This window comes from Protomyctophum bolini (genome assembly GCF_963924005.1).
Source record: "Protomyctophum bolini genome assembly, chromosome: 10".
NCBI lineage: Eukaryota > Metazoa > Chordata > Actinopteri > Myctophiformes > Myctophidae > Protomyctophum > Protomyctophum bolini.
Window position 1 is genome coordinate 11,374,262 of NC_137871.1, and position 22,699 is coordinate 11,396,960.

The 22,699-nt window shown below is 47.7% G+C and overlaps 3 protein-coding genes across 5 annotated transcripts in view; all 3 read left to right on the forward strand.

Annotated features, from left to right (window-relative positions):
* The window catches only part of LOC308322155 (uncharacterized protein), a gene marked incomplete at its 5' end in the record, with an annotated part of 10,863 nt that extends 6,426 nt beyond the window's left edge, over positions 1–4,437 (forward strand). The window contains 3 exons of the mRNA XM_080773348.1: positions 91–797; positions 833–2,085; positions 4,317–4,437. Coding sequence (XP_080629474.1) covers positions 91–797; positions 833–1,974 — 1,849 coding nt within the window. The 3' untranslated portion in view covers positions 1,975–2,085; positions 4,317–4,437. The remainder of the gene's footprint in view (positions 1–90; positions 798–832; positions 2,086–4,316) is intronic.
* The window catches only part of asb12a (ankyrin repeat and SOCS box-containing 12a), a 99,874-nt gene that overhangs the window by 13,229 nt on the left and 63,946 nt on the right, over positions 1–22,699 (forward strand). The gene's annotated exons all lie outside the window — the stretch shown is intronic.
* arhgef9a (Cdc42 guanine nucleotide exchange factor (GEF) 9a) overlaps positions 4,571–22,699 on the forward strand; it is a 67,668-nt gene continuing 49,539 nt past the window's right edge. For 2 of the 3 annotated variants that reach the window (XM_080774652.1, XM_080774654.1), the window contains exons 1-3: positions 4,571–4,733; positions 5,921–6,050; positions 7,703–7,803. In XM_080774652.1, coding sequence (XP_080630778.1) covers positions 4,605–4,733; positions 5,921–6,050; positions 7,703–7,803 — 360 coding nt within the window. In that variant the 5' untranslated portion in view covers positions 4,571–4,604. The remainder of the gene's footprint in view (positions 4,734–5,920; positions 6,051–7,702; positions 7,804–22,699) is intronic. The other variant, XM_080774653.1, reaches the window with a different exon arrangement.

The window sequence follows — 22,699 nt, forward strand, 5'->3', positions numbered from 1 at the left end:
TGTATTTGTGTTTCTAAACCCTGCATGTCATTTTAACGGGCCTATATAGTCTGACCCCAGCAGTAACAGTGCTGTCCCATTCCTCTCTAGGTGTGCGGTGAGTGCCAGAGCTCTACCATGGCCATTGAAGTTGATAGCTGACGCTGTGTGGGACAACTTGCCTCGCAAACCGACACGACGAGAAGACGTGTGGGATGAGAGGATGGAACAACAGACGCTCAGCCACGTCGCAGCCGAGAGCTGCAACCCCAACGGGTTCGCCAACCGCTTGTTCAACGTCTCCCTGGACGTGGAGAACGAAAGTAGCAGCGTCCGCATCCAGGAGGTCGACTCTTCTGGTGCCGCCGCGCCCGACCCCGCGCCCGACCCCGCGCCTGCAGGGCCCGGGCAGGGAGATCACCAGATGGCACCCCCTCCCCCTCCTCCTCCTCCCCCGCCTCCTCCCTCAACCCCCGGCAGGGACAGGGCGGAGGTCAACCGGCGGCCCACCGCGCCGCGCGCCACAACGGGCGGGATCTGGAAGATCCTGACCCGACGGAGGGCCGCCTCGGAGCTGGAGCGGTCGAGGCCGCACTCCATGATCCTCCCGGGGGAAGCGGCCGCCGTCCCCATGAAGCTGTCCTTCGCCGACAAGGTGCGCTCCTTCAAGAAGCTGAAGTCCCCCGGGAACGTGTTCCGGGGGAAGACCGGGAAGCTGTCGGCCACCATGAAGTCCGGCTGCTCGCTCATGGCGGACGATCCGGCGGACTCCTTCTGCCGCGGCGGTGACTTCGTCGGGACGCCGACGCTGCAGTCCGGCAGGGGGTCCTCCGGCGGCGGCAGCACGCTGCAGAGGAACCGCGGCAAGAGGCACTCGTACGCCGGCTACACGGGCGACTTCGACTGCTCCTTCGAGCACGTGGACCTGTCGGACGCCGCCCCCAACCGGACGGCCAGCTGTACCACGGCCCCTTGGGAGAGGCCGTGATGCAGAACGGCTGCGTCAGGTCGCTGGAGAGGGTCTACTACACCAAGAGGGGCAACGCCGCGCAGAGCAACTCGTCCAACTGCAACAACTCGGCGGCCGCCGCGGGGTGGTGCGAGGAGCCCTCCTCCGCGAGGGGAAGCCCCGCCATCCACCACCGGGCGGGGGCCGGCGCCCGGCGGTCCAAGGGGCCGGACGTGTGGAGCTACCTGCGGAGGATCTCTCTCCTGGGGAACAAGGCCCAGCACCCCGTCTACTCGGAGACCAGCTTCGAGTCGGAGCCGCACACTCTCGACAAGACCGTGGACTCGTCGGACTTCGGCTCCGCGGAGTTCGGAACCGTCAAAGACTTTCAGCCGGCGGTGCCGCCGCCCAAGCACTCGACGGACACCACCACCAACAAGGGCCACTTCGGCGGCCTCTTCCGGTTCTTCAACAGCGTGGCGGACACGGCCAGGAAATGGCGGACGACGACGACGACGTCGTCGTCGTCCCGGTCCTTCTCCCCTTCGCCAGAAGAAGAAGGGGAGGAGAGGTCGCCGGTGGGCTCGCCGCGGGCCCCTCGGCGGTCGGCGGCCGTGCACGGCGGCGTGCACAGCGTGTCTCTCACTCTCCACGGCGAGGGTCAGCCAGAGCCCCAACCCCCAGCCCCTTCCATCCCCGTGACCCCTGCACCCCCACCACACCGCAACAACGCGTCCGACCGCGCTGCTCCCCTGCCTCCGGTGTCGTCGAAGGCGTTCAGGGCATGTCCCGATTCCCTCACTGCCAACGGGCTGCTCCGGCGTGTGAGCTCGGAGGCCACGGACAGACTAACAGACGGAGGAGACACTGACTTAGCCGGGCCTGCAGAAGAGAACAACCACACGACGTCCAACCATCTGGAGACGAACACAACAACAACACCGCCGGGCGATGAAAGGGATCCGTCGGAGCGTCCCCCCCGCCCGGAGGAGACGCAGAGGAGGGACACTCAGGAAATGAGCAGGATTCCAGGGATGCCCACCTGACTCGCATCAGACGCGAGGAGGAGAGGCCAATGTCCGATCGGAGCAGACCGGAGATGGCGCGAGCGTGGCCAACGTTGTCCGGCGTCGGATTCCACAGAGGAAATATTCAAGGTGAGCATACGACTTTAATAACTCGGTTTAACCCATTGTGGGGTATGGGAACCCCTTTTGGTGTTTTAAGCATTATGTTATACTTTAGCTGTTGAAAAATAGCAGATCTACAAGCTCATAGCTACGAGCTTGTAGGTCTGCTATTTTTGAAAAATCGTGAAAATGTGGCACAAATCTTTGAATATATATTTCAGAACGAACATTTTTAACTAAAATATTTGCTTCTGGGGGGTCCCTAGAACTACATATTTTGAGATGGGGGTCTGTGGCCCAATAGAGATAATTCTGGGGGTCCTTGACATGAAAAAGGTTGAGCACACTGACATAGAAAACATGGGTTTTTCAGAAGAATGTTTGGAATTAGAAGGCTTTTTTTGTAATCGACCTCAGTCCAAAATGGGTTAAACACCATCACAGCTCATCAATGTTACTACCTAGCAATATGAATGTGGCTAAATTGTCTTCATGCATTATCAGTTAATTGTATTTCTATATAGTCTCTGTGTGATATTGTTGGGTGACAACCTTGTATCATAATTTTATGTCCAACTCACTTTTTGTTTTAACTTTTTTTTAGGGAACGGGATAAAATTATCTATTGTTAGTACTTTACTTTAAAAAAAAAACCTACAGACAGTTTTTCAACCTTTCGACAAAGACAGGCTCAAAGTGAGACACAAGGTTTTCCTGCCCAACTGCCAGTCTGTTTCTTAACCTGATTCCATTGCAGCCTTCATTCGTTCAGACAATTTCACCATCACGTAACATCACGTAACACCACACGCACATCAACGCCTCATAACTCCTTGTGTAACATCATCATCATTCACATGAAATGCTTCCTAAACCCATCATCAAACAACTATAGCATGTTAAAGAAAAGATTCCCCCCTGCAGTCAATCCTGTCACTATAGCCAAGCTGTCCTTTTGCCCCACCTGTTGGAGAAAGGAGGTAACAAAGAGAGAGAGAGAGAGAGAGAGAGGGACCTCCATCAAGGATCACACATCACAGCTATAGTGAACATAACACCACGGGAGTTTGTCCTTTCCTGCCTCAGCCCGGAAAGCCTGTTTCCCACAGTGAAGGACTCTGCGTGTGTGTGTGTGTCTGTGTGTGCGCATGCACACACACACACATGCGTGGGTGCGTGCGTGCGTGCGTGGCCTCGCAACGGCAGCTCCTCCCTTCTCAGTCCAGTTGAGGCATTAGTCATCTCCCTGTAGCTTCACGCCGCCACGAGTCGGGGCACGTTAAGGCCCTATATCCAACGGCCCAATAACAAAATGAGATATGACATCTCACTTCTCTCAGCACGCTGTCATAGGGGTTTCCAATGCAAGGGGGGGGGGGGCTGTGGGAACGACATGAAGCATGGGAGGGGAGGGCGTTGATCTACGCTCATGTAGTCATTTAGCTAAACGGACGGCACCACATAAATCCCCCCTCCTCCCTCATCACTAGCTGTTTATTTACAGTACAAACCCCCCACCTGCCTTTACTGTAATTCTTCTTTTTTCTTTTTGCCTCGCCCGCAAAATATCCGTTAAGGGAGCGGTCTGGGGGGGGTGTGGCTCATCACTGATGCTTAAAACACAACACATGATTGTTATGGACTGTTTTCAGAGGTGGAAGAAGTACTCAAAAGTAGACTTTTAGATCGGGTTGGTTCCTCTGAGTGATATGTTATTTTGCATGACATCGCTGGGTTATTAATAGCCAAAGCATCAGTGTGTAAGTAGCCTGTAAACGTTGTAGCTGCTTAGGGTGGAGCGTGTTTGAACTGCTGGTTTTGGTCCAGTCAGTGGTTTTCAACCTAACGGTCAGCACCACAAGAGAGAGAGTCACAGATAAGTCAAGAGGGGGGCGTGAGATGATTAACAGAGCAGGAATGAACAACAACAGACTTATAGGCTTTTAGTCTGAATCTTGGTGAAAATATTGGGTCAATTTGAAATATGACTCCCGACTAATTTCGCGAGACGTCGGCACATTTTAGGAAACCACTGGATTAATCTCCTAATGTAATGTTGTATTTTAAAATCCTGTTCCTATTATTTTTGGTCATTTAGCCAATAATCTGAAAACTAGTAAACTGTCAAATAAATCTAGTAGAAGTAAAATCTATTGATTATTTATAGTCTTCCCCCCCCCCCCCCCCACACGCACACACACACACACACACACACAGGTTGGAAAGTGGTTATAACTTTGAGGTTGTGTCCGTCACAGCTGTGCGAGCAGGTAGCCGGCGGTGGTCACGTGACCGGCTGTGGCGGCGTGCAGTGGTCCGGCCCCCCCACCGGCGTCCACTGTAGCTCAGGGAAACACTCTGCAGACCCCCTCAGACCCCCTCACCCTCGTCCTCGGCCGTCCTCGGCCGTCGTGTCGGACCCCTGGACGTCCGTCGTCCCGGGGCCGGGGAGACATCTCTGTAGCCAGCACGCCGCCGCCGCGGAGGAGGAGGAGGAGGGTGGGTCGCTATGCCGACGGAGACGTATACGACCCACTCCTCCCATCATGCACCTCTCTCCACCGGGGCCGAGACGAGGGACGGCGGCTGGGGCCGGCCGCCTCCGGCCTCGCTCGGTCGTCGTAGAGGCCAGTGTTGCTATGGAGACGCAAGCCACGACGGAGCGCCGCTTCAGAGTAAGATGTCAAAACACATGGAAACACAACACGAGCACGCACGCACACACACACACACACACACACCAACACTCTCAGTTCCAACCCACGGAAATAGACACCCAAATATTTGCCCTATTACGCCCGGTGCCGAAATAAATGAAAGTAAGGAAAGCTGCATCCCTGACCAGTCATGATAAATATAGACCTCTCAAAGCCCATAATGTATCAACCACACACTGCTGCAGACTTTGAAGGACTAACCCAGTGTTTACTCACTCACTGCCTCTGAAACAATGCATGCACTACGCTCTGTCTGTCTGTCTGTCTGTCTGTCTGTCTGTCTGTCTGTCTGTCTGTCTGTCTGTCTGTCTGTCTGTCTGTCTGTCTGTCTTTCTTTTCTATTTAATTCCCTTTTTCCCTCACGCCACCCCCCTTCACTCTCTCTCTCTCTCTCTCTGGACAATTTCCCGCCTCATCGCTCCCATAAGCTCTGGCTCTCATTGCCCTAACTGACTCGGAGTCAGTTCATGTTGAGTGTGTGAGACCGCCAGGGTTTGGGGCTGATGTATAGTCTCTCATGGTTAGCCGCAGGGCATGCACACCAGGAGAGACACTTTAATTCACTGCGGAAGGGGAGACAAGGCGGCAGAAAATGCTTTTTCAACGGCGAAGGGGTGTGTGTGGGTGTGTGTGGGTGTGTGTGTGTGTGTGTGTGTGTGTGTGTGTGTGTGTGTGTGTGTGTGTGTGTGTGTGTGTGTGTGTGACCACGTCTGCCGCCGTACTGTGCATAAGTGTGCAACTGTGCCCGGACACTTGCACAACATGTATGCATGCATGTGTGAGTGTGTGTGTGTGTGTGTGGGGGGGGGCACGCGTGTGCATCAAAGCATGTTTGTGCGTGTGCACGAGGTTGTACTGCCTTATACTTTTTGTGGTTGGCTTGTGAGCGAGCTTCTCTGCGTATCTTAGTGCATGCGTGTGTGTGTGTGTGTGTCACGTGTGTGTATACGTGTGCGTTTGTGTATATGCGTGAGTGTGTGTGTGTGTGTGCTGTTCCTATGTGCGCGTGCATGCGTGCAGTGCATGTATTGATCTAAGTGTTTTGCGGCGTGCTGCTAATGGGGTCATTGAGGTTGCCGTGCTGAGGAGGAGGAGGGGGGGGTATGTGTGTGTCCTAACTGCTCCAGTCTTGCCTCCTCCACCAGGCCCTGTCTCGGCCGTCGGGGGTCTCGCCGCTAGAGCCCCCCCCCCTGAGGGCGTCTCTGCAGCGGTGCCGCTCCCTCCCTCTGCCCCCCAGCACGCTCACTGCCCTGGCACGGCTGCTGCAACCCACAGGTATACTATACCCCTTTACCTTACCCATATACTGTGTGTGTGTGTGTGTGTGTGTGTGTGTGCGTGCGTGTGCGCGTGTGTGTTTGCTTCGTTTGAGCGTTCAATAAAAATGTCTTCTATACATCCTGACAGTTTTCTGAAAAAGCTATATGTTTCTATGTCAGTCGTTCTTCGATTTTTCAAAAATAGCAGACCTACAAGCTCGTATATAGCGCGCCACTCGGTGGCGCGCGCTATGAGCTTGTAGATCTGCTATTTTTCAATAGCTAAAGCACAACATAATGCTAACACCAAAAGAGTTTTTCTTTTTTTCATTGGTTCAATATTTTTTTTACCAACACACAGACGTAAAGGGTGTTCAGTAGTATTGATTTATGTGGAAAAAAAAAACCACCTAAAAAAATGGAGTTAGGTGGGTTTTTTCCCCGACAGCAACGGCAGGCTATATTTTACAGGCTATTGCATCACTTCATGAACTTATCTCATTCTGTTTGACCTTCAGAAAGAGAGGAATGGAAAAATAAAGAACAGAGCGGCGATATAGAGGCCTCAAGGACCTTGTCTCGGTGGTGCAGGCAGGAGAGAGAGAGAGAGAGAGAGAGAGAGAGAGAGAGAGAGAGAGAGAGAGAGAGACTCGGTCGGAGAGACAGGTTGTAGAAAAGCTCAGGGTGACTCAGACAGTATAGGAATGCTGAGAGAGGGTGTAAGACAGACAGACAGACAGACAGACAGTGTGAGAGAGACAGTATATGAGAGGCAGACAGTATAGGAAAGCTGAGAGAGAGACAGTGTATGAGAGAGACAGACAGTAGGAAGGATGAGTGGTATATACAGTGAAGGACAGACAGACAGACAGACAGCAGGAGAGACCGCGTATAGGGGAGGGAGGAAACATCACATAATACTGAGTGATAACAAGGGAATATATTGGTTAAGATATGGTTGAACATTGAACCCAGAAAAGTGAAACGTCCCTTTAAATGGTTATGGCCAAAGCAGACAAAGCTCCTTTCCGCATGTATCATCCTCAGTGTCATGTAGCCACGCCCCCCTGTCTCTGGTCCCGCTTGGAAGAAGAGCCACGTTGTGTGTGTGTGTGTGTGTGTGTGTGTGTGTGTGTGTGTGTGAGTTGGGGAGAAATGGCATAATGACTCAGACTGATGAGAATAAATATACTTCACATTCACGCTCCCCGGCGCTTTGCCCTCACACTGTACCCATTGGTGTACGTTCTCATGTATATAACAAGCAGATTCATTCTCAAGCGGGGCAATTTATTTTTGGCTCCCGTTCTGTCCCGTCATATTAAGTAGTATGTACAGTACACCCTACTGTGCCCCCCCCCCCCCCCCCCTGCGCTGTTTTCAGCTCGTGAATCCCTGTGTAATTTATTTTGTGTATTTCAAAGCTTTATGCTTTTTTTTGTTCCTGACCCCTCTTAAGTCGATATGAAATTATATTTCAGCTGGCCTCAAAGAATATAACGTGGTACTATACTGTATGTGCAATAATTATTCACACGTCCGTCCGTCCGTCTGCCTTGTCTGTCTTGTCTGTCTGCCTGTCTGTCTGTCTGTCTGTCTGTCTGCCTGCCTGTCTGTCTGTCTGTCTGCCTGTCCGTCCGTCCGTCCGTCCGTCCGTCCGTCCTGCAGAAGTGGGCCAGTCCTCGTCGGTGCGTCTGCGATCTGGAGACTCTGGAAGTTGCCGGAAGAGGCTGCTACGACCTGGATCAGAGCCGCTGCAAGTTAACGTAGTGAGTCACACACACACACACACACACACACACACACACACACACACACACACACACACTCACTCACTCACTCACACACACACACACACACACACACACACACACACACACACACACACACACACACACACACACACACACACACACACACACACACACACACACACACACACACGTGTGCAAAAAGGCTGCATGCACATTGATCTAATATGGTCAGCTCTCTTTCTGTCAGGCTTTCATGGCTCTTAACCTGATTGATGTGTAAAAGTACCTATATATTGTGTGTGTGTGTCCGACACACACACACAATATATAGGTACTTTTACACACACACACACACACACAGGAACAATGGAATACAGTCTGCTTCACGGACAGCAGCGGTCCTATAGGCGTGAGATAATGGAATTCTTTAACCTATATTCTGACCTGAGATCAGATTCTGAAAATGTCTTCTACATCCTGACAGTTTTCTGAAAAAGCTATGTTTCTATGTCAGTCGTTCTTCGATTTTTCAAAAATAGCAGACCTATACAAGCTCGTAGCGCGCCACTCGGTGGCGCGCTATGAGCTTGTATAGATCTGCTATTTTTCAATAGCTAAAGCATAACATAATGCTAACACCAAAAGGGTTTCTCGCCCAAAATGGGTTAAAGCTGTCCGTTGGTAGAACCAACGTCCGTTGGTATCATGCAAGCTGGTCATCTTTAACCCATTTCCCAATTATTCTACACACTCGGTGCCGCGCTATGAGCTTGTAGATCTGCTATTTTTCACTAGTTAAAGCATAACATAATGCTTAAAACACCAAAAGGGGTTCCCGCCAAGAATAGCTTAATTAATAAAGTGTAAAACTATTGATGGATCGATATATTGTTGAGTGATGTACATTGTCCCTGATTCAGAACCATGGTGTTCACTCCTTAAAGGTATATGTTACAGTTAGTGATATATTGGACATAATCATTTTAACGGCACATTTCCTTTTTACAATTGGTTGGAAGAGTTCAGTCGCTTCATGTGTGTGTGTGTGTGTGTGTGTGTGTGTGTGTGTGAGAGAGAGAATGAATGAATGAATGAAATATTTATTTTCGTGTCATGCCATTTTGGCCCATCCCATATGGGATTATAATATGACACATTTCACAGAGTACACTGAATACAACTGACACTATACAGTCCTTCCTGTTCATACATGTTTGTACATTATTCGAAGGAAAAACTAAACAAAATGAATAACAATAACAAGGCCATTTTACATGTAAATGGCCCTCCTCCTCATTGACCAGGCCTTTTCAATGAACGAGGCAAATGAAAAGGTGTATACTTTTGAAACAGGCGCTTGTGTGTGTGTGTGTGTGTGTGTGTGTGTGTGTGTGTGTGTGTGTGTGTGTGTGTGTGTGTGTGTGTGTGTGTGTGTGTGTGTGTGTGTGTGTGTGTGTGTGTGTGTGTGTGTGTGTGTGTGTGTGTGTGTGTGTGTGTGTGTGTGTGTGTGTGTGTGTGTGTGTGTGTGTGTGTGTGTGTGTGTGTGTTCGGGGTGGGGTTGGGGGGTGATTATAACTTCTCATCTAAACAGCATTTGTGAGCCACAGCGCCTTGTTGCCATGACACTGGCTGGCTCCTGTTCGTCTTTTAGTTTCTATCTTTAGGCTCTCTCTCTTTTAAGTGTGAGCTAAATGGGGACTGTGTGTGGGTGAGGGAGAGAGAGAGAGATAGAGAGAGAGAGAGAGAGGAGAGAAAGAGACTCCTATTGTAAGTGTATTTGTGTGTGTTGCTGTGGCGGTCCCTATAGGGTGGGGGTGGGGGTACGTTCACAGTGTGAAACTCGGCCAAATGATTTAGAAAGGTGTGTGTGTGTGTGTGTGTGTGTCACGTGTGCGGCGTGCGCACATACTTTTCTGTTGTGTTTTCTATATTTGTGAGTCCCTGGTCCTCAAAATATAAATATATTTCAAGTAGGGGTTACGATTAGGATCAGGATTATAGGCAATTATAGTTATATCAACCCATTTAGGCCTGACGTTAAAAAGTCTTCTGAAAGAATAATATATTCAAAGATCTGTGCTGCATTTTCATGATTTCTCAAAAATAGCAGACCTACAAGCTCGTAGCGCGCCACTCGGTGGCGCGCTACGAGCTTGTAGATTTGCTATTTTTCAATAGCTATAAAGTATAACATAATGCTTAGTTAAAATGTTAGTCATGATGAATTATGATTAGTTGCAGGCCGGTGTCGTGCAACTAATTATAATCAGTTGCAGGCCGGTGTCGTACGCCACAAGTAGCTGATCGCAATTTTTTGCAGTGCTATTTTCTGTTCGCATCATCGGCACACAACAAAGTAACTCATGCTTCAGGGTTAGGATTTAAATAGCAAAGAAATAAAAATAAGTACGTGTGTACTGTACGTGTGTGTACACACACACACACACACACACATCTTTCTAAATCATTCGTAGTGTATTAGGGGTTATTAGGGCACATCTAATTGGTCACGTGTCCTCGAGCAAAGACACTGAAGCCCTAAACGACCTTGCATGGTTTCCCCTCCCGTCGGTGTGAATGGGTGAATGTCTAATCAATGTCACAATTGGCAACAGGCCTGTGTGTGTGACATATAACCTATACAGTAATAATATGCTGAAGTGCAGTTGGACAATCATGGGAATTGAGTATGTAAAAAAGCCTTCTGGAAGTTCCTGTCAGGATAACTGAGGTGAACGTACAGTATTTTCTTTCTGCAGCGGATTAGCTGCTGGCGTCGACACCTCTCCAGTTCCTTTACTTTGAATTGACTTCTCTCCCAGTCATTATTATAGTGCACCGAAGTTTGACGTCACTTTCAGTAGAGGGCGCCAGTACACAGGTTCATGTACTTTGTTAATTTGCAGTGAAATCTCCATAGGGTGATTTTAGATCGCTTCATATAAGAACTATGTGTTTGAAAAATAAACCGACCACCCCGGCCTTTCTGTCAGGGGAGTGGCTGTGCGTCGTTAATGATGTCCATTCATATTTTGATACAGCCAGTTTCTGGAGAAAATGGAATTAATGTGGCCGCAAAAGCCTTGAAACTACACATGAAGGCAATGTCGCTGCTAATATACTACGTCACGCCCAGCTGTCGACACATTGCGTTCCTGAGATTCCTCGTTGACGTAAGCTCAGCTGGTGGTGACTCGACTCGCAACTAACCACGAAACATCAATAAAATAAAAATACAAATAAACAATAATTAACATTCAGTTTCTGTTGTGCGACGGGCAGATGCAGCAACCCCGCCTACCCGGAAATGTAGTCTCCTCTCCTCTCCTCTCCTCTCCTCTCCTCTCCTCTCCTCTCCTCTCCTCTCCTCTCCTCTCCTCTCCTCTCCTCCACTGACTAGTATGGATATCGAGGTGAAGGGATTCCCCCTACAGTGATTAGGGTCACACTCTATGGCGGTATTGGCGCCATTTTCTCTTTTTGTCTATTTTTACTCACCCAAACATATATCCATATAAGCCATCACTTGGGAAAATGCTACATCTCGTACGCACAACAACTCTTTTATAGATGTGTTTAAAATCTCCATAGCAATACCTTCCTCTCTGTCACTTCTATATATAGCTACTATGAGACGTATAGCTGTATAAATGCACCATTTACTTCCATTTGTTAACTTTTTCACAGCCCCCCCCCCCCAAGAAGAAATTGGATTGTTTAGGATTATTCTAACTCTGTTATGATGTTGATTGCTTTCCATTTGGATTTGACATGACATGCTGAGAAGAAATGGATTCACTACATAAACCCTATGGCGTCCAAATTCTGGGTATATGTAATGTTCTCATACGAGGCGAACATTCGGAAAACATGGCATAGACGAAAACATGAACATAGGAGTCGTGTGGTCGTCCCCTGTGTTTGGCTGGTCAATAGTGAAAACACGAGTAAGACGCGCAAACGCGGGAAGCGAACGCAGCTCGTACATATTTGGGTTTTGGACGTATAGCTGCTTTGGGGACTCCTTATATGGTGCCCCTTTTGTGCCCATATATGGAGCTGAGTGGACCTGGCCCCTTTTGTGCCCATGGAGCTGAGTGATTGCTGATGCAACACACTCCATATTTGGATAGCGGGACAGACACACGGACAGACAGACAGACACACACACAGACATGATCTGCTAGGTCTCATAGTAAGTGCTCACTGCGTTCGCAATGAACATAGCAGTCGTGTGGTCATCCCCTGTGTTTGGCTGGTCAATAGTGAAAACATGAACATAGAAGTCGCGTGGTCATCCCCTGTGTTTGGCTGGTCAATAGTGAAAACATGAACATAGCAGTCGTGTGGTCATCCCCTGTGTTTGGCTGGTCAATAGTGAAAACATGAACATAGCAGTCGTGTGGTCATCCCCTGTGTTTGGCTGGTCAATAGTGAAAACATGAACATAGCAGTCGTGTGGTCATCCCCTGTGTTTGGCTGGTCAATAGTGAAAACATGAACATAGCAGTCGTGTGGTCATCCCCTGTGTTTGGCTGGTCAATAGTGAAAACATGAACATAGGAGTCGTGTGGTCATCCCCTGTGTTTGGCTGGTCAATGGTGCACTATCGCAATATTGCAGGTACTGCTGCAGCCCTTTAAAGGAGTTGTTTGAACAGAAGTCTTGCGTGAGCATGTTTGGGACGACCTGCGCCGGTCCAGTCCTATAATCGCATTATGCAACAGCATTTATCACAAACGGATGAGTCGGCAGCATGCAGCCAGATATAGGGAGAGGTAGAGATGAGAAAGAAAAAAAACATGGAATCACACAGCTGGGAATGATTCACACGCCAAAGCACCCACACACGCACACACGCGGACGGACGGACAGACAGACAGACGTTTTTCCCAACATTGTCCAATCTCGGCTCGGCCTCATACTCCATGTGCAATGAATCTCTATCACATTCCCATAGGCTTATTTATTCATTAAGACAATAATAAGAAGTGTGTGTGTGTGCAGTCCACAGTATACAGTATGTAAAAACGGTTCATTCTGTGCTGCTGCCAAGTTTTAGGTCTGTGTCTCCACAGTGACAGTTATGCTGTCTGAATGTGAAACAACTCTGTGTGTGTGTGTGTGTGTGTGTGTGTGTGTGTGTGTGTGTGTGTGTGTGTGTGTGTGTGTGGGGGTGTGTCTGGGTCTTTTGTGTCTGATTTTATGTTTGACTTTGTGTGCCTGCTTGTATCCATGTGCATGTTTATCTGTGTGTGTGTGTGTGTGTGTGTTACCGAGAGAGAGAGAGAGAGAGTCTCTAGGCTTCTGTGTTCTCTTATATAACTGTTATGAGGGTTTCCTTTGCTCCGTACAAAAGCAGTTTCCACGGGTTTATTCACATGGCTGCGTGTCGGCTGAGACTGCAGGCGCAATGCACTATGCTAATGCGTTCTATCCGTTCTCCGAATGCTACGCTTCTGTGTGTGTGTGAGAGTGTGTGCGCGTGTGTTGTGTGCGTGTGAGTGTGTGCACGTGTGTGCGTGCGTGCGTGGAGGCATACTGTGCAGGCATTCACTTTCGGGACTGCACATAAACTTCTGTTTATTTCCCCATGGGGCCCAGTAGGTGGAATTGCACCCTCACGCACGCACACACACACACACACACACGCGCGCACGTTGCATCCCTGCCACAGTTTGACAGCGCTATAGTGAAAATGTGGGGTGATTCCAGACAGTGATGTCACACAGGAACCAGGATATACAGTGATTATTGCCCATGAGGCCTGGGGGCTCAGCTGTATCAAAGTGCATGCTGGGATTGTTCTCTATATATACGGCTGTCCAGGGGATTTCACTCTCCACTGGTCAGGGTTCAAGTACTTGTGACATAAACACTTTATTTTTAATGGTGGTCTTTTGGCAGAGTTCTCTCTTTAAAGGGCTGAGGCCGTTAACCTCTGAAATGCTTAAGCCCTATTTTATGCTTTTGTCTTCAGCGTCGAGTGAGAATAGCTGGTGTTTCTGCTATTTTTTACGTACGTGTGGCCCTCACACCTAAAGTAAAACTACGTACGTGGCCCTCACACCTAAGTAAAACTACCTACGTGGCCCTCACACCTAAGTAAAACTACCTACGTGGCCCTCACACCTAAGTAAAACTACCTACGTGGCCCTCACACCTAAAGTAAAACTACCTACGTGGCCCTCACACCTAAGTAAAACTACCTACGTGGCCCTCACACCTAAGTAAAACTACCTACGTGGCCCTCACACCTATAAGTAAAACTACGTACGTGGCCCTCACACCTAAAGTAAAACTACCTACGTGGCCCTCACACCTAAAGTAAAACTACCTACGTGGCCCTCACACCTAAAGTAAAACTACCTACGTGGCCCTCACACTTATAAGTAAAACTACGTACGTGGCCCTCACACCTATAAGTAAAACTACCTACGTGGCCCTCACACCTAAAGTAAAACTACCTACGTGGCCCTCACACCTAAGTAAAACTACCTACGTGGCCCTCACACCTAAGTAAAACTACCTACGTGGCCCTCACACCTAAAGTAAAACTACCTACGTGGCCCTCACACCTAAGTAAAACTACCTACGTGGCCCTCACACCTAAAGTAAAACTACCTACGTGGCCCTCACACCTAAGTAAAACTACCTACGTGGCCCTCACACCTAAAGTAAAACTACCTACGTGGCCCTCACACCTAAGTAAAACTACCTACGTGGCCCTCACACCTAAGTAAAACTACCTACGTGGCCCTCACACCTAAGTAAAACTACCTACGTGGCCCTCACACCTAAAGTAAAACTACCTACGTGGCCCTCACACCTAAGTAAAACTACCTACGTGGCCCTCACACCTAAAGTAAAACTACCTACGTGGCCCTCACACCTAAAGTAAAACTACCTACGTGGCCCTCACACCTAAAGTAAAACTACCTACGTGGCCCTCACACCTAAAGTAAAACTACCTACGTGGCCCTCACACCTAAGTAAAACTACGTACGTGGCCCTCACACCTAAGTAAAACTACGTACGTGGCCCTCACACCTAAAGTAAAACTACCTACGTGGCCCTCACACCTAAAGTAAAACTACGTACGTGGCCCTCACACCTAAGTAAAACTACGTACGTGGCCCTCACACCTAAGTAAAACTACCTACGTGGCCCTCACACCTATAAGTAAAACTACCTACGTGGCCCTCACACCTAAGTAAAACTACCTACGTGGCCCTCACACCTAAAGTAAAACTACCTACGTGGCCCTCACACCTAAGTAAAACTACCTACGTGGCCCTCACACCTAAAGTAAAACTACGTACGTGGCCCTCACACCTAAAGTAAAACTACCTACGTGGCCCTCACACCTAAGTAAAACTACCTACGTGGCCCTCACACCTAAAGTAAAACTACCTACGTGGCCCTCACACCTAAAGTAAAACTACCTACGTGGCCCTCACACCTAAGTAAAACTACCTACGTGGCCCTCACACCTATAAGTAAAACTACGTACGTGGCCCTCACACCTAAAGTAAAACTACCTACGTGGCCCTCACACCTAAAGTAAAACTACCTACGTGGCCCTCACACCTAAAGTAAAACTACCTACGTGGCCCTCACACCTAAAGTAAAACTACCTACGTGGCCCTCACACCTAAGTAAAACTACGTACGTGGCCCTCACACCTATAAGTAAAACTACGTACGTGGCCCTCACACCTAAAGTAAAACTACCTACGTGGCCCTCACACCTAAAGTAAAACTACCTACGTGGCCCTCACACCTAAGTAAAACTACGTACGTGGCCCTCACACCTATAAGTAAAACTACGTACGTGGCCCTCACACCTAAGTAAAACTACCTACGTGGCCCTCACACCTAAAGTAAAACTACCTACGTGGCCCTCACACCTAAAGTAAAACTACGTACGTGGCCCTCACACCTAAGTAAAACTACCTACGTGGCCCTCACACCTAAGTAAAACTACGTACGTGGCCCTCACACCTAAGTAAAACTACCTACGTGGCCCTCACACCTAAAGTAAAACTACCTACGTGGCCCTCACACCTAAGTAAAACTACCTACGTGGCCCTCACACCTAAAGTTAAACTACGTACGTGGCCCTCACACCTAAAGTAAAACTACCTACGTGGCCCTCACACCTAAGTAAAACTACCTACGTGGCCCTCACACCTAAAGTTAAACTACGTACGTGGCCCTCACACCTAAGTCACAGCATCAATCTCACCAAAAATGCTCATATATGGACATCTCTGTATCCGTCATTCCTTGTCCCTTTTATGCTCACCGTCAGCCAACATTAACATACGTAGGATAGGATGTTTGTGAAATTAGCAAAACTAACTTTTTCATCTGTGAATATTTCCGCCTATACAAATACATATACCCTCACGAAAATAGTGACACTGCAGGTATGGGACCTTGGAAGTGGTTCACAGAGAGAGAGACTCGTGGCCTGGGGGGGGGAGGAGTGACATTTGGAGTGACATTTAATCACTGAACACCTCAGCAGAACAGTGGCGGACGTCGACACCATCACAGGTGGAAGTTAACTATTTACAACTGCTGCTGTCACTGCACTCTAGTATATATATAGGCTTTTAGAGGCGCTACATTTTGGTTATAAAAGCTCATAGAGGTATCTTACCTGGGGTCATTCATGTCAAGTCATTTATGGTAAGAGATTATGGCAAGCCTCAAAGCTCAATCAGAATTGAAATTGAAAACCGCGAAAAATATTTATTCGATATTCAACTACATGACACAGAATCAAAATGCTTTTTATGGTCACGGTTCACCAGGAGTCTGGGTGGCTTGAAGGCTTAACCCATTCTGGGGCGGGTACCCCTTTTGGTGTTAGCATTATGTAATGCTTTAGCTATTTTTTGAGAACGACTGACATAGAAACATGGCTTTTTCAGAAAACTGTCAGGATGTAGAAGACATTTTTTTCAAACTGATCTCAGGTAAAAAATGGGTAAAAATAATTTATATAAATATTTTCATAAAAATTAACGGGGTTTTCAATCTGTGGCACCGCGAGAATAGACGCCACTGTGCTTACTGTATACGCCCTGTACAGTAACGAGGCAGAAGCCATCTGCCCGTGCCAGGGCTCGAAATTAACTTTTTTACTTGGTAGCACTGGTGCTCCCAATTTCAAAATGAAGGAGCACCAGAAAAGAATTAGGAGCACCCACCAAAATCTAAGGAGCACTAATATGTTTTTTTACATTCATAAAAACAATAATATAACGTGTGGTTTACAAATAACATAAAATGACTAAAGTATAAAAATACATGCCAGAATTTAAAATGTAGTGTCGAGACTTTCTGTCCCTCATCCATCCATCTCTTCAAAGAGGCCGAGGCATCAAACATCTCCAGTTGAGGACCCTCTAGTCTACACTGATTCCGGCCAGTCACATCACCCGTTTTCTTTTTCTTTGTTTTGTGTTTTTCACCTTCATAGCCTATTTAGATCATATAATTAGAATTTCTAATATAAAATAATTTCTATGTAAAACATGGTATTTATAGCTATGCCTACTCACTATGCCTACCACTTCAGTGCTGGAAAATTACTCTAATGTTATACTTAAGTAAAAGTAGCAATACTGCTGCTATGTAGAAACCAGGTAGAAACACTTACAAGTCTGCTATTCTCTCTCCCTCCCTCTCTCTCATTCCCTACCTCTCTCTCATTCCCTCTCTCTCTCTCTTGCAAGCGCGCGAGCGCACACACACGCACACACACACACACGCCGGTCCGCCTCCTCCTCTTTTACATTCACAATCACAGAGTCCGTAGCGTACCGCTCCGGTCTTTTCTGAATCGCTGCCTTGAAATAATGTACTTTCTGACACATAGTGAAGTTGCGAGCCGAGGCGCTCTGGAATGTGAGCAATGCAGCGCTCAACGTTGTCCCGTACCGTTGTGTCAAAGAGTAGTTAACTACACACGTTGGTTTGTTAGCATCAAGTGCTAGTGCAGCTAGCAGACAGGAGTCTGCAGTGGAGTTGGATAGAGCGGCTGCGGCTCAGAGCGCCCGTTTTTCGAGAATTGATCGTTGTAGCCAGGCGCACCACAGTAATTATTTGTAGTAGCACTGGTGCTCCCAAATATATTTTTAGGTCGCAAAGGTTAAAATTCAGGCGCATTTGCGACCAAAATGGTCGCTATTTCGAGCCCTGGCCCGTGCACTGTGTCCTTCTACTTCATCATAATTAGTCACCATCAGTATACTGTACCCTGCGGGCTTCAAGCAAGACGAGGGGGGGGGGGGGGCCGCATTTTTCTGGCAGCTGCCACTTTCCGTTCGCGTTATCGTTTCGTTTCGGATCCCCGTCCGGTCCGTCTGACCTCTCGCGTCGCCGTCTATGTGCGCCAACACGTGTGGCGTCGCATGGAGGACGCGTTACGCAACCCCCCCCCCCCCCCCCCCCGTCTCCTCTGTCCGTCCTGCGGTCACTCGGGACGACGTCATCGCTCCCCCCCCCCGACCCCCCCCCTCACTTCCACCACCGCCGACCTTCCTCCTCCTCTTCTCTCTCACATCGAGACTTCTTCTTCTTTCTTTCTCCTCGCATCACTGATCCTCCCCCACTCCTTCTATCCACTCTCTACTCTACCCCCGCGTGTGAAAACACCTGCTTCCTGAGGCTTGTTGATGGGAATTGTTATTCAGTTCTGTGTGTGTGTGTGTGCGTGTGTGTGCGCGTGCGTGCGCGGTGGGAGCCCTTTTACATCAGTGCAGCATGGAGTTGTGTGAAGTGTTTCCGTGGGGAGAGAGATGAGCCATATCTATGAGAAAAGTGCCTAAACTGTGAATTGCATTATTTATATAAACTGAAAGAATTACACTCAACTATGAGAGTCAATGAGCCACACACACACACACACACACAGTCAAGGTCGATAAAGGTTATTTATGGAAGGGGAAAATGAACGCTGAAAAGATTATGTGAAAGGAATTGAATTGTTAATAGGAAATGAATGTTGGAATCTTGGTTGAACATGGTGGTGGACTGAGGAGTGTAAAAAGGCACAAAGGCTTCTGTGTTGATGTTATTGGGTTTGTACTACAGATTGGACAAAATGACATTTTATTCATACAAATGGTTGCATAGTGCCTCTTTTACACTTGTTCAACCCATTTTGACCTGGGAACGATTCTACAAATTCCTTCTACATCCTGACAGTTTTCTGAAAAAGCTATGTTTCTATGTCAGTCGTTCTTCGATTTTTCAAAGGCGCGCTACGAGCTTGTAGGTCTGCTATTTTAGAAAAAGTCGTGAAAATGTGGCCCAAATGTTTGAATATATTCTTTCACAGCGAACATTTTAACTTCTGAGGGGGTTCCTGAAAAACAACATATTTTCAGATGGGGGTCGGCGGCCAATTACATTACATTTTGTGGGAGTCCTTGACATGAAATTGTTTGAGAACGACTAACATTAGAAACATAGGGTTTTTCCGAAAACTGTCAGGATTTATAGAAGACATTTTGTAGAATCGAACGTATAGGTCTAAATGCGTTAAAGTATCACTAAATACCGCATTGCGTTGGGTTTTTGCAACGGGCACGGATCAATATTTCTGGGTCACACACTGCAAGAAAAGGTTCGTGCTCAAACCAACCCCTTCAACCCAAAACGCCGTCTGTACTCCAGTCCAGCGCCATGCTTTTGAACTCCTTGGCAGTGTGTGTGTGTGTGTGTGTGTGTGAGCAGGGGTGGGTTAGAATGTAAAGCAGCTTTCTCTCTAGTGAGGGAGGATAGGTGAAGCATTTCATAATCCTCTCTTGCTTTTATAGCTGTGGTTCAGCCCGGTGGCTTATATAGAATGGGATTCTGTCCTCAGCTCAACCAAACCGGGCCTGAGAACAATGGGAAATCTATAACAAATAATGTAAAAACGGTTATGTAACAGAACCATGCACATGGAAACCAGCCAGTTAAAAGACCATACGGCCGTCGAAAGAATGACTCGGATTATTTTACTTGAGTAAAAGTAGCAATACCTCAATGTAGAAACAAACGTTGATGGCCAAGTAGAGACCCTGGGTCTGGGGGAGTCCGGTCAACAAATTAATTATTATTATTATTATAATATATATATATAGGGTTGAAACTTTAGCAGATGTATCAGAGCAGCCCTGCTTGAAGACCAGAAGCCTAATATCATAATTATCCCTTTGGCCAAGAGGGGGATTCCCCTTTGGATGAGCGGTGTTAGATGCGCTTTTACGGAAAAATCCCCCCCCCCCCCCCCCTAATTTCAAGCTACGTTTAGACATAGATAGATGCATACTGTAGTGCTTCAGATTTCTCTTTCATGTATAGGCTGGTTACACTGTACTGGTCCACTTGGACAGACGGCACAGCAGGAAGGCTGCCTCGTGATTAAGGAACATAGTCTCAGGGCACGATTATCCTCCTCCTCTGCTGTCTGGGGAGCAACGCACACAAGTTGGACAACTGGTTCACCATGAAAGAGAATCCATCTTTCACTTGCTGCTCCCATGGCTGTTCGCCATTTCCCCCCGCACGCAGCAACGACTCCACCACCCCCACACCCCTCTCCTCCATGTTTTCATCTATGATAATATGCTCGACGCCTTTTCCCCCTCCAGAATACTCATATAAAAGCGAGTCATTTTGTCCTGACTGGGGAAGGGAAATCTTAAATAGGCAGGAGGTAATGAAACCATAATGAACGCGGCGCCAGTCTGCTGATGTTGAGGTTCTATATAGTTCCTCTCCTCATACGTTATGCTTTAGCTATTGAAAAATAGCAGATCTACAAGCTCGTAGCGCGCCACCGAGTGGCGCGCTACGAGCTTGTATAGGTCTGCTATTTTTTAAAAGTCGAAGAACGACTGACATAGAAACACAGCTCTTTCAGAAAACTGTCAGGATGTGGAAGACATTTTTTTAGAATCTGATCTCGGGTCAGAATGGGCTAATCTTCCTCGCCCTCTCTCTCTGGACATTGGCCATGCTCTGTCTGACCCCAGACCCACTGACTATAGTCACTACAGCCATATGATGCAGGAGGCCCCGGCTATAAGAACGAAGCAACAGCTGACGCCTGAACAATGGTGACAGAGCTTCATGCCTTCAGGAAAAGGCCGGGCGTTTTATTTTTAGATTTTTAGCTTTTCACGGCGGAGGGCCGGCCGGCCGGCCGGCCGTGCAGAGAGGAAACAGGAAGTCACCGACGTGGTTGCTATAGGGATAGGAGGTGGGGGGGGGGGGGGGGGGGAACAAAATAGTTTTGAACCGAACAGAGGGGAAATGGGTGTGGTGGACACAAATAGACTTAACCCATTCTGACCTGAGATCGGATTCTAACGCACAGAAGAATGGTGGTTCTTTAACGCATTTTGACCTGAGATCAGATTCTAAAAGTGTCTTCTAAATCCTGACGGTTTAAAAAAAAATAGCAGACCTACAAGCTCGTAGTGCGCCACTCGGTGGCGCGCTATGAGCTTGTAGATCTGCTATTTTTCAATAGCTAAAGCACAACATAATGCTTATACAACCAAAATGGGTTCCCGCGCAAAATGGGTTAAAACCACTTCAACGATATGCTATGTTAACCAGGGTTACCCCACGAGTGTTTTCTTTTTCCCTCTACACTAAAATGTCTTTGCTAAAAAAAAAAAAAGCCGGTTTACAATCTCACAAAGTGTCCCTTTTGCGCCGCGTCGTATAAGCTTGTATAGATCGACTGTTTGTGCCGAACCACCACTTGCATAACTTTTCTTTATTTCTTTATTTGCTTTTTTTTTTTTTGCGTGCTTATGTATATAGTAGTCAAATGAATGAATAATGAATGAATGAATGTTATACAAGGCAAGCATGAATACAGAAAAGTGTGTGGAAAATAATCCTCAATATACGCACGACCCGATGGAAGTCCTTGTTCATTAACCCATTTTGCGTGGGAACCCCTTTTTGGTGTGTTGTGTTGAAACATTATGTTATAATTTAGCTATTGAAAAATAGCAGACCTATACAAGCTCATAGCGCGCTACGAGCTTGTAGGTCTGCTATTTTTGAAGAATCGTGAAAATATTTTATAGAAGATTTTATTTAAATTTTGAGGTCAGGCCTAAATGGGTGAAGATCTTCTCTGTTAAACCCACAAGCAGAGGTACTGTATAGAAGGCGGCCATCTCTCCCGTCATCACGACAGAGCGCTATTAACACATTTCCTCACATCATCTTCAGCCTTAATGAGTGGTGATGTCACCATTATTGCTGCAGCACTTCAGTGCTTCCCTGCCGGTATATTCCACTGGGCATTCTGGGATAGTCGCTGCCCCGCAGGCACAGATCTGAGACCAGTTGCGCCACCATTGCCATGAAGGGGGGGGGGGGGGAGGGGCGGTCCACGCCAGTGGAGCAGAAAAGTATAAAGTAAAATGGAAATTGCTCAACTCAAAATTAGTACGGCAGTACAGTACAGTACCTCTGGTGGGGGCGCAACCCAGCTGCTGTGTGGGCCTGCAGGCCGTGCATTCATTCACCATTATACACCTCTTTCTTTCTCTCATTAATCTTTTCCCAAGAGCTTGGTGTTAGCGGTGTATACCATATAAGATAAGGCGGAGCACATAAAACCATATACGTCATTGACCGAGGTCCCCCCCCCCCCCCCCCCCCTGGGTTCTGCCCCCTCCTTTTTATGCCTAAATTACACTAAATTACAATGAGCAGACACTCTTATTCAGAGCAATACTGTAAGTGCGAAATCAGAGTAAGCAGAGCAGAACCAGCACACACACACACGCTACGCATTAAATATATTTAAACACATCTAAAATAACACAGGCACATTTTCATATTTTTATTTGTACTATACTGTATGTATACAGCCTATA